The 10,889-nt window shown below is 41.4% G+C and overlaps 1 protein-coding gene across 2 annotated transcripts in view; it reads left to right on the top strand.

The window, feature by feature from the left end:
- The window catches only part of LOC117545998 (melanocortin receptor 5-like), a 49,894-nt gene extending 41,471 nt beyond the window's left edge, over positions 1-8,423 (top strand). For both annotated transcript variants that reach the window (XM_034216064.1, XM_034216075.1), the window contains one exon: positions 7,370-8,423. In XM_034216064.1, coding sequence (XP_034071955.1) covers positions 7,370-7,940 — 571 coding nt within the window. In that variant the 3' untranslated portion in view covers positions 7,941-8,423. The remainder of the gene's footprint in view (positions 1-7,369) is intronic.
- The last annotated feature ends 2,466 nt before the right edge of the window (positions 8,424-10,889 follow it).

Below are 10,889 nucleotides of genomic sequence, written 5' to 3' on the forward strand. Positions count from 1 at the left end.
AATTACATGTACAGCACTTTGGCTCGACCAAAATCGTTTTTAAATGTGCTCTACAAATAAAACTTGATTTGATTTTGATTTTATGAGCGTCCTGTCACCCTACTCAGATCGGTGTGTCCCGCACCGTCATGTCTTTTCAGCCGTGCCGACACCTTCCGCCACCGGCAAAATAAATCACTCTGATTGGCTGTTCAGCTTAGCGAAACAATATTTGCCTGAATGGGAGTGGAGCAGTACAGTACTTAAGTAAATGTACTTTGTTACTGTCCACAATCTGCCTAGAAGTATTTTTAATGTTGTAGCTGTTCAAGATGGTCATTTTAAAAATGTTTTAAAATATATACTGTTAGTAGTTAAACCAATAATAATGCTAGGGCTGCAACTAACGCTGTGTGATTAAAATAATAAACACAAATAGCAGGATAGGCATACATATTTGGTATATCTTGCCCCACTGAAAAGGCACTGCACCAATACTGTTAAAATATTGGCATAGTTCATCCCTGTGCTGCTTGGCTCGAGCTATTTGTTGTTTGAATATATCACGCAGTCTGTCTTCCGGTTGCCTCTTTTGAATGACAAATACACACTACCGCCGCCCGCTGGTAAGGAGAGTTATTGCGACTCACGCATGCGGAGTGCGTACGTGCTACTTGGCCGTCGGCTGAAGTCTTTGCGGTGTGTTCCAGTGCGACTTTTTGGCCAAGACGTAGGAGACTTGAGGCAACACAACAGTCGGGTTCGTCGGGACGTGTTATTTGGTGTCAGTTTGGTGTGTCAGGGCCTTTAGTCCACGCCAGACAGAAGCAGAATCGTTTGCTGAGAACTGGTGTTGGAGTTTCTCAGAGTATTGTCGTTTAGCATCTCTCACCGCCTTGCTAAAGACGTACTTCGACTCTCTAAAACGTGCCTTATCGCCACTCCTAAACGCCTCCTCCTTTTGCAATCTAAGCTGTTTCAGTTTTGCTGTGAACCAGGGCTTGTTGTTTTTGAAACTCACCCTGGTGCGTGTTGGTACACAGCTGTCCTCACAGAAGCTGATGTATGACATCACAGCCTTTGTATATTCATCCAGACTTTGAGTAGCAGTCCTAAACACATCCCAGTCAGTACAGTCCAAACACGCCTGAAGTTCCTCAATAGCTTTACTGCTCCACTGCCTGAATGTCCTCACTACAGGTTTACACAGTTTGAGTGTCTGCCTGTATGCCGGTATCAGGTGTACCATGGTGTGGTCAGGGTGGCCCAGTGCAGCGCAGGGGACGGCGTGATAGGCTCCCTTGATGGTGGTCTAACAGTGATCCAAAAATATTCCCCTCTCTGGTGGGGCATTTAACAAACTGTTTATATTTTGGGAGTTCATGGCTGAGGTTGCCTTTGTTAAAGTCACCAAGACCAATAACTAGACAGTCCGGATACAGTAGGTCCTCTCCACACACAGTATCTGGTCAAGTGTGCGCTGCGCCTCCTGCACGTTCGCATGCGGTGGGATGTACACACCGACCAGTATGAATGAGGAGAACTCGCGGGGGAATAGAAGGGTTTGCAGTTGATGATAAAAGTTTCCAGAGTGGGAGAACAGTGCTGCAGAATCACTGTCACATCGTTGCACCAGCCACTGTTAGTGTAAAAACATATTCCTCCACCTTTTGATTTGCCGGAGAGCTCCGTGTCACGATCCGCTGGCAGCTTCAGCACCAAGTCCGGAATCGATCCACACAACCAGCTCTCAGTGAAGCACAAAACACAAGATGAAGAAAAGTCTCTGTTTCTACTCACCAGTAGCTGAAGCTTGTCCAGTTTATTGCTTATGGAACGAGAGAGAAATATTCCGGGTAGCGGCGTGCGAAGTCCGCGGCTCCGGAGGCGTACGAGCAGGGGCGGCGGGTGCTGTAGGCTAGGGAAGGCAAGTCTTCCCAAATATTTGTGTAACTGCATCCTGGTAAAATAAAAATATAATGTCTTTGACATTAGCGCTGCTATGCAGCCACCTGTGCCCTGTACCACGAAGCCAGTTCAACAGACCCTGGATATGCTTGAGTTATCTTAACTAACCCTAACAAACGAGATCTCGCTAAACGGCCATACGGCGCTGGTTATCAACTCGGTAAATCAAGCCAGGGTTTCTCTTTCCAGCTGAGAACGCGTTCACGTGAAAGGAGCGGGGTTAGCTACATTTGACCAATCACAAACAGGGACAAGTGTACTGACAGCGCAACATCATACTTCATTAATGAAAAGTAAACTAATATTAGACAAATATGAACTTTAAACATCCATGATGACTTAAACATATAATCCAGGATACAAGCCAGAAGCCACATAGTTGCACCTGCAAGGTGAATACAGAACAACTCGTTAAAAAATAAACTACCGAGTGTTTGAAAGCGTACAACAGTTTTATGATACTGCCCTATCTAAAACACGAGGGGATCTGACTTTATTACATTTGAGTTGAGTGTTTCGTCAACTTAATGTGTTGCTAAAAATAATACGTCTGCATACAGTATGTGACAATGTAACTAAGTGTTGCACGGCCAGATACGGCTCGAGAAGCTGACTCAGATAAGGAAATATTGTGATATCGATGTGAGATCGATGATCTGATTGATGATGTGATGTCAGTGTGATATGAATGATAAGTGCAACATGATAAGCCTTCCCAAACCTGAGCCTCACGCGCCGCCTATGCGTATGAGCGTCCCGGCCCGTTTCCCTCTCCTGTGGCGTTTCGCTGCTCGGATGCAGGTGAGGGTACCTTTTACAAGAATGTCCAATAATTCCACGGAAGAACAGAGAAAAGTGGGAAAGTAATCCGCTGGAGTTGTTTCTCTAATGTTTAGGAGCTCTTCCCTGGTGAAATAGTTCGGTGTACTGTATGTAAACACTGAATTAACGCACAAAACAAGACAAAACAGAGCGCACCAAAACACAGAAGCAGCCATCAGGTGGAAAATATTTTTGGTGGGGCTGTTGATATAGTGAGTAAAAAAATATTTTTGGGGAGAAATTACCCCTTAAATTAGGACTTCTGGTGATGTAATGGCGCGTTTCCAGTGCAGCGCGGAGCTCGCTTTAATGCTGCGTTCAGACCGGACGCGATGCGAATATTCGCTCCGCTCTAAACGCTCCTATCGCATCGCTCTAGTCGCTCGAGTTTCACCGCGGCTGCCAGCTGTGTTTACTCGCATCATTCAAACAAGACGTGCTCGGAGCTACAACTACAACAAAATGAACATATTTTACCGTGATTAAATTGTAATACACGTTTCTAAATGATGCCGACGTAACAACATACTGATACCGGTTAGTAAAAACCATGAATTAATGCTTTGACAAGTCTGCAGACAGACGGCAGGCGAAAAACCTTTTAGAATGCTTGTTTTCTGAATGGAGCTTGGCTAAGCTAACGTTATATATGCTCCGACCGTCCACACTCACAACAACGGCCTATACAGACATAAATAAACCAACGACTGTATTCACCATGACACAGACAGTCTGTGGTTTGTACTTGTTTAACTTTTATCTAGTTTCTGAACAGATCGTATCTGTCCCCGGCTGTTTGAAGAGCAAGCATGGGAAACAAAAGACAGCATTTACCTGTTTGCATCCAGCTAGCCATGCCTTTCTGGTGTACCAGCTACGTGAGAAGCCTCGTTGATACGTTTTGTCTTTTTCACGAGCTTGCTGCGATATATACAAATCGGGTTGGTCCGGTCCAAGGTCTTTAACCTTTTTTTTTCACGACACTGTGTCTCTGGGCATCTTAATATTTAAAAACCTATTAATGTGTTATACCAGATTAACGAGAAGAATCTCAGCTAACTGACGATACGAACCATTTTTACCGAAACAAAACACAAGTCTCACAAGAAGCGTTAGCATTAGCCCTTAGCTAAAACGGGCAGATGCTACTTCCGGTGCTAACTAGCAAAAACGATCTTTAAAACTTAATATGTTCTGCACAAACTACATATCATCTGAAAGCTGATACTCCACAGATTATTTCGTTATAAGTATCATCACTGTAGGACACAAATTTACTGAGCTAGCAGCCAGAACAGAGAAGAAAAAAAACAACAGTTTTCAAAACCATAACAATAATTATGTCTTACCGTTGCTGTTTTGTGATCAAAGCTCTTGTTCAAGGGAATAAAAACGCTGCTTAAGGTTAATACAATGTCTCTTAGTCACTTTAGAATTGTTCCTGATAATCTATCATTACAATCATGGCAGCAGAGTAGGTATAAAGTTTTGCAGTCCCGAGCTAATGCTGTCTCACGTGCTGTTTACGCAAACCTCTCTCTACTTGACGTAAGTGTTTAGCGGGACTTACTAACTGTCACTCGATTCTATTGGCTCTAACGGTTCAGAAAAGGTGTCAATCACCCAAATCGACCAATGGGTTCCAAAGATATGATCCTGCGTAGTATAAACTACGCCTGCTCTGGCTCCATTACGCAGCCAGAAGGGAGAGCTTCACCACCGAGCAGGTGCTAGAGATGCTAGCGGGGCTATGATCATACCAGATGACTCTTCGTCGGATGATGAAGATCTCCTCCAGCCAGACCTGGATCCGGATAGTAGTGACTCGGATGTTGAACTTCCACCACAGGAAAGGTATGTAATCTCTCTGTTTTTATATATTACTTTTGTGTTTGGTGGAACTGCATCACAGTGTTAGCTTAGCCAACAGGAATGATTAGCCAAAATGCTAAATAGTGTTACTCGTCTTTTTGGAGTTACATTTTCTAAATGAATGGCCAGTGAATGAATATATATATGTGTTTACTTATTTATTTGGTGTAATATTATTCATTTATAGTCCAATATTGTCCTTTTTATATATTACTTTTGTGTTTGGTGGAACTGCATCACAGTGTTAGCTTAGCCAAGAAGCTACAGGAATGATTAGGCAAAATGCTAAATAGTGTTACTTGTCTTTTTGGAGTTACATTTTCTAAATGAATGGCCAGTGAATGAATATACATGTGTTTACTTATTTATTTGGTGTAATATTATTCGTTTATAGTCCAATATTATCCTATAAATATAAGCCAGTGAATTAATCTAATCTCTTTGTTTTTCCACATTTGTTAGATGAGGAGTGACCCCAGCAGGACAAAGCCACACACCCAGAAGACTTTCAGGGAGCAGCTTTCTGCAGAATTGTTGGAGTTTGCTGAAGGCCCTGCAGAAGGCCCTGCACCTCCACCACCCCCTCCTCCATCACTCACATGCATGTCCGAGTATTATGGGGAAGATGCCACCAAGGTCAGGAAGAACTGCAGGAGGGGCCTAGATGCTGGACTCAAAAGGGTGAAGACACCTGTGTACTGCAGGAAGTGCCAGGTCCCTCTGTGCTTCACTGTCAAAAAGAACTGTTTCAGGGAGTGGCACGACCTAAATACTGGAACATTCAGGTAGGTATAAAGTTCAGGTAGGTATAATGTTTTGCGAGTGTTTATTTAAAAAAAAAATACTTGTTGTTTTTATATACCTAGTGTGATTTTATTGTATAGTGTGTTGGTAAAATATTTGTTTTTATATGCCTATAGTGTGTTGGTAAAATGTTTGAAATAAATCTGCCCCAGTTGGAGTCAAATGTTACCTATGTTTCCGTTTTTTTTTATTGTGCAAGTACACCTACACACAATGACCTACAGTGTAGTTTTATTGTATAGTGCGTTGGTACAGTTACATACACACACAGCTACACTTACACATACACACTTACACATACACACCGACACATACACACACACACATACCTACACTTACACACACCTACACACACTCACACAAAAATATTTAAAAATATATATTTTTTTTTTTAATATGTTTTTGTTTTGGGTGGAATGAATACCTATAGTGATGATTCAATGTAATACAATGATTGTTATAGTCTGGTACCTGAAAAAGGTCAAATGGCACTGATGGAACCAAATGTGCCCAAATGTGCCCAAAGCTTATTCCGCCTGGACTTTATTTACATAAACCTCTCTAAAAATGTCAAATGTCACTTGTTTCGCCTCAATCTTGATACAGGGTACTTATTATATGTTATACTTTGGATTCCTAAAGCGTTTAGGCTACTAACCCATCATTCAAGGTTGGTCTTCACTATAAGTAATGGGTTTTCTTTAGGCGGAGACAGGAATTTACATTATTTTGCTATGTTCCATCTGAATTTACTCTGACACAGAAATATCTATATTGATTCTGACACTTCTACATCCAACTCACAGATGTAACCTTGCTTTGATAACAACAATTATTCATATAAACCTTTTAGAAGTGAAGTTATAGTCATTTGTTCTGGGAATGTCATTTTCGAGCCTGAAACCTGAAAAACAGGTTGCGCCAACGTGAGCGCCCTCGTGACCAAAATATTTGACGGCGCTGATTGGCTGAAATTATGTTTCGGCGGCACAGTTTACTATTGAGACTTTTGCAACGTGCTGGTTGCTGCTGTTTGGCTCGGGAGCTCCGCCCGGTAATGATAAACTAATGCCATGGGCAAGGCCAGGCAGGAAACATGTGACTTATCAGTAACTTTAGACATCGTAACACAATTTTAAACGAGATTTTATTGTAGATTATACATTTTACTGATACCAATTGTATGATATTTACCTTGTTCATTAAAAATTAAAATATAAAATATATATATTTAAAAAGAAAAAAAAATGTATTTATTATTTTTATTAATATTTTTTTTTGTATGTGGGAAGAGGTGGGGCGGCGCCCCTATGGGCCGGCCGCCACTCTGCGGCACCATCTTTTTTGTATATATATTTAAATAAGTATACATACCATGTAGGCCTACAGTATAAGGTTGTTTCAGAAAAGCTTCTAGCAGATGACACAGATTAACCATAAAGCATTCAAAATAAACTTACTTCATTGGTTTATTCAAAATCTCAGTGTCAAGTTAAAGGTTCTCAATTTGAAATTCAGAGCATTACAAAGCAGCATACAAATGTTTTATGTTAGTATATAGTGGAGTAGCAGAGAAAGTTACTCAGGTTTCTCATGCTTGCTGTACATTCATGTTAGTGCATGTGAGTCCTTGTGTGTCTAGCTAACAGTTGTCTCTTACATAGTGTTTACCACTGATAAAGCAGAAGGCCTACCGTCTGACAGCGTTATCACAGATAATGTGATGTAAGCCCTTCTGTTCTGGTTCACACTGTTAGCTTTGTCTGCACGTTGTTAGTACTGTTAGCATTGTTAGCCGCTAGCGGTCGGCTAAGCTGTCGCTATGTTGAAGGTTCTATCAAGGTAATCCCTCTGTTCTGAATATTTCATTGACAAAGGTTTTTAGGAAATCATAGGTGACTTGGTTATGTGTTATTATCTCCAGGTATGTCACTATCTTCTATGCGCTGAGATACCACAACATCATGACAGTGAGGAGAGCCGGCTGCATCATCGGGGGAATCTGGACCTTCTGCACGGGCTGCGGGATCGTCTTCATCATCTACTCAGACACAACCCCGGTCATCATCTGCCTGGTCTCCATGTTCTTTGCTATGCTGCTCATCATGGCCTCCCTCTACAGCCACATGTTCATGTTGGCGCGTTCTCATGTCAAACGCATCGCCGCGCTCCCCGGCTACAACTCCATCCACCAGCGGGCCAGCATGAAGGGGGCCATCACTCTCACCATCCTGCTGGGGATCTTCATCGTCTGCTGGGCTCCCTTCTTCCTCCACCTGATCCTGATGATCTCATGTCCGCGGAACCTCTACTGTGTGTGCTTCATGTCCCACTTCAACATGTACCTCATCCTCATCATGTGCAACTCTGTGATTGACCCACTGATCTATGCCTTCAGGAGTCAGGAGATGAGGAAGACTTTTAAAGAGATTATCTGTTGTTACAGCCTGAAGAACGCCTTCACCAACATCTGCGCTCTAACAGGTAAGTTCTGAGGGACACAGACTATGAAACCAATGACAGGATTTGTAGGATGAACTACTGAATCTGACACTGGAGCATAACCATACGAGAGTATCAAACATACACTTTGTGAAATGGTTCATTGCACTTCTCAGCAAGTACAGCCTTTGGTCAAGACTGTGTCTTCTCTCAGGAATTACCTGGAGAGGGGTCCCTCACAGTATGTAAGAAGGTTACACTACTTTCTAATGTATCCTCCATGTATACAAAGTGGCTAGTTGAACAGACAGATTGGACCATTTTAAACGATGATTATTTTGAAACTGCATTATAGAAAAACAGTTTGTGTCCTGCCTTTCATTTTAGAGGAAATGTACTGCTAGTGCTTGTATGAAACAATAGCCGCATTCACACCGCAGGACTTTCCCTGGTACTTTGGTTCTTTAGTTCCGTTAGTACCAATAATGTCGCGTTCACACCGCCGGGACTACTCAGTGCCGGGAACTCTTTTGGCCATTTTCAGTCCCTGCTAGAGAGGTGGTACGAACCTGGTGATAAAAGAGTGCCAATTTCTATTCTATTTCTATTGGCTGGGCGAATTGCAAACCACGCCCCGTTAGACTCTGAATTTTTTTTTGTTTGGCAGCCATTTTTTCCCTCACTACAAAACCACATCCACACCTGAGCGAGTAGTTTTTTTGTACTTTAAAGCAGTTATGACCACACGTACTACAACACCGGAGCGGTGGAATGATGAGGAAGTGTCGGCGCTTCTGGCAATTTACTCCGAGGACGGGATGTAGCAGCTTCTACAGAAAGCAGTTCCCAACTCCAAATGTTTTGAGCGATGTTCGCAAAAGCTACTTGAGCTGGGAATCGTGCACAGTGCACACGGATGCCGGGTAAAAATAAAGAAACTCAGGCAGGATTATAAAAAAATTAAAGACCACAATAATAAGAGTGGTAACGATTTTCTATTGTTATTATATATATATATTGCCACTGTTTTTTAATACTGACACCTAACTTGCACTAAGGTGTGTCTGCTGCTATATATATTGCCACTGTTACATTGTTTTGAAACTACTTACACTTTATTTTACATTTCACACTTTTATTTAACTTCAATTTACATGCATACGACACACCTGGAACAGCGTGATGCCGTTATTGTTATGTCTTGACTGTGCAATAAAACAAACAAACTGGCGAAGCTTTATTTATTGTGTCCCACCCCAAATGTGCAGAATAGAAGAATGTGAGAGCAGACAGGTGTCGGTGGTTGAATTTATCTACAATGTTGCAACCTTGTGCAGCAATGGCAGGGGCAGAAACACAAGTCTTACACACATAAACACAAGTCATTTATCATGTCATTTGTTTTAGATAAATAAGGGAAAAACACCAAACAAGGGTTAATGTCCTTTTCCAAAATCAGCCTGAGGGGATAATATATAATAAATACATAAAGATAAAGTCCATTGTTATAATGGGGTATTTTATTTGTAAATTACCCTTATGAACTCCATCATGTCTGAGGTCGGAAAGTAAACAAACGCCTCATACAGCGGGTGGGCTTTATACCCCCTCCCCCGTGTAGTTCTTCTTCTCTCGTTTTTTTTTGTACTCGCCGTGAAGTGGTTTTGCGGCCTGCCAGTAAACCCAGAAAAGAAGAAGACGAAGTGACGTCAGCGTAATCTTGCCTCAGGGAAAGTACTGCGGTGTGAATGCGATTGGCACTAGCCCCCTGGCGGATTCAGTCCGCCAGGGGGCGTACTTTAGTGCCGGCACTAAAGTACGGCAAGTCCTGCGGTGTGAAAGCGGCTAATGTAAAATGCCATAAGTTTATACTTTAAATTGATAGCTTCAAAGTGCTTTCTGTAAGTGTTTGTAAGTCGCTCCTACCTCCCAATTAAGAAGCTAAACAGACCTTGTTATAAAATGCAACCGTCTGAAACTGCTGTTCATGACTAAAGTTATCCCTTGTTGGTGCTAGAAGCTAAACATTTCTTTCTAGTGTTACATTGTAATATGTATTTCAAAAAGAGCAAGTCTCTATTAGTTGTGTCTTTGATTTATCTGTGGCATATCTTATGCATAAAGACTCTGGGACAAGAGATGTTTTTGGATCAAAATCATGTTGTAATGGCCTTACTGTATTCCCCATTAATTTTCTTTGTAAGTGCTTTGTATTTGTGAGATCAAAAGAAGAGCATATGAATATGCAAACAAATGTACATGCCCACATGGTAAAGTGCTTTTATTAAAACCCAATGATATCATTGTTATTATTTATTGGGAAGTACTTAGTTGTCCCGAAAGAAACGGCAGCAAAAACACTGAATGTAATGTTACACTAGAGGGGAAGCCCACTTAGTAATTGCATGATCAGTCCTATGTTATTGTAAAGTGAGCCCATATAACAGTGACATGTATTAAGTTTTGGTAAATTCATGGCAAAATATAAATGTGAACTGCAAGAGAAACGACTGATGTCAGTGTTGGCGATGTTGCACAAAAGTATGTATTTTATTAATTTGAGTGTGAATAAAAGCAAAAGGCAAAGTTCGGAGCTGTCTTCATATAATTGTTTGCATCAACTGTGGTAAATTGTGAATGATGGAAACCTCAAGATTATGATCTATGTGAAAAAATGACAACATGATCTTTGAAAACAGTCTCTGGGAAATATGTGTCCCATGTGAATGTGGTGCAGATGGGTCATTTCAAACGTTATTTATAAAGATTGACACTTGGTTTAAAATGCGAGTACATCCATGTCCTGAGAGAAAACGAGTGGGGTAGTAGATAATCAGCAAGGCAGAGAGAAGATAGCTAGATGGTATGGAATTTAAAAAATCATACACAGAAACACTCAGACACTCAACAAATAGATTGAAAGTCACATGTGCACATTTAAACACAAAATTAATAAAAGGTCCGTAGCCTTGAACTACCTTTATTTGAGAACCAGGTGTAAA

Source organism: Gymnodraco acuticeps, unplaced genomic scaffold (genome assembly GCF_902827175.1).
Source record: "Gymnodraco acuticeps unplaced genomic scaffold, fGymAcu1.1, whole genome shotgun sequence".
Classification (NCBI taxonomy): Eukaryota; Metazoa; Chordata; class Actinopteri; order Perciformes; family Bathydraconidae; genus Gymnodraco; species Gymnodraco acuticeps.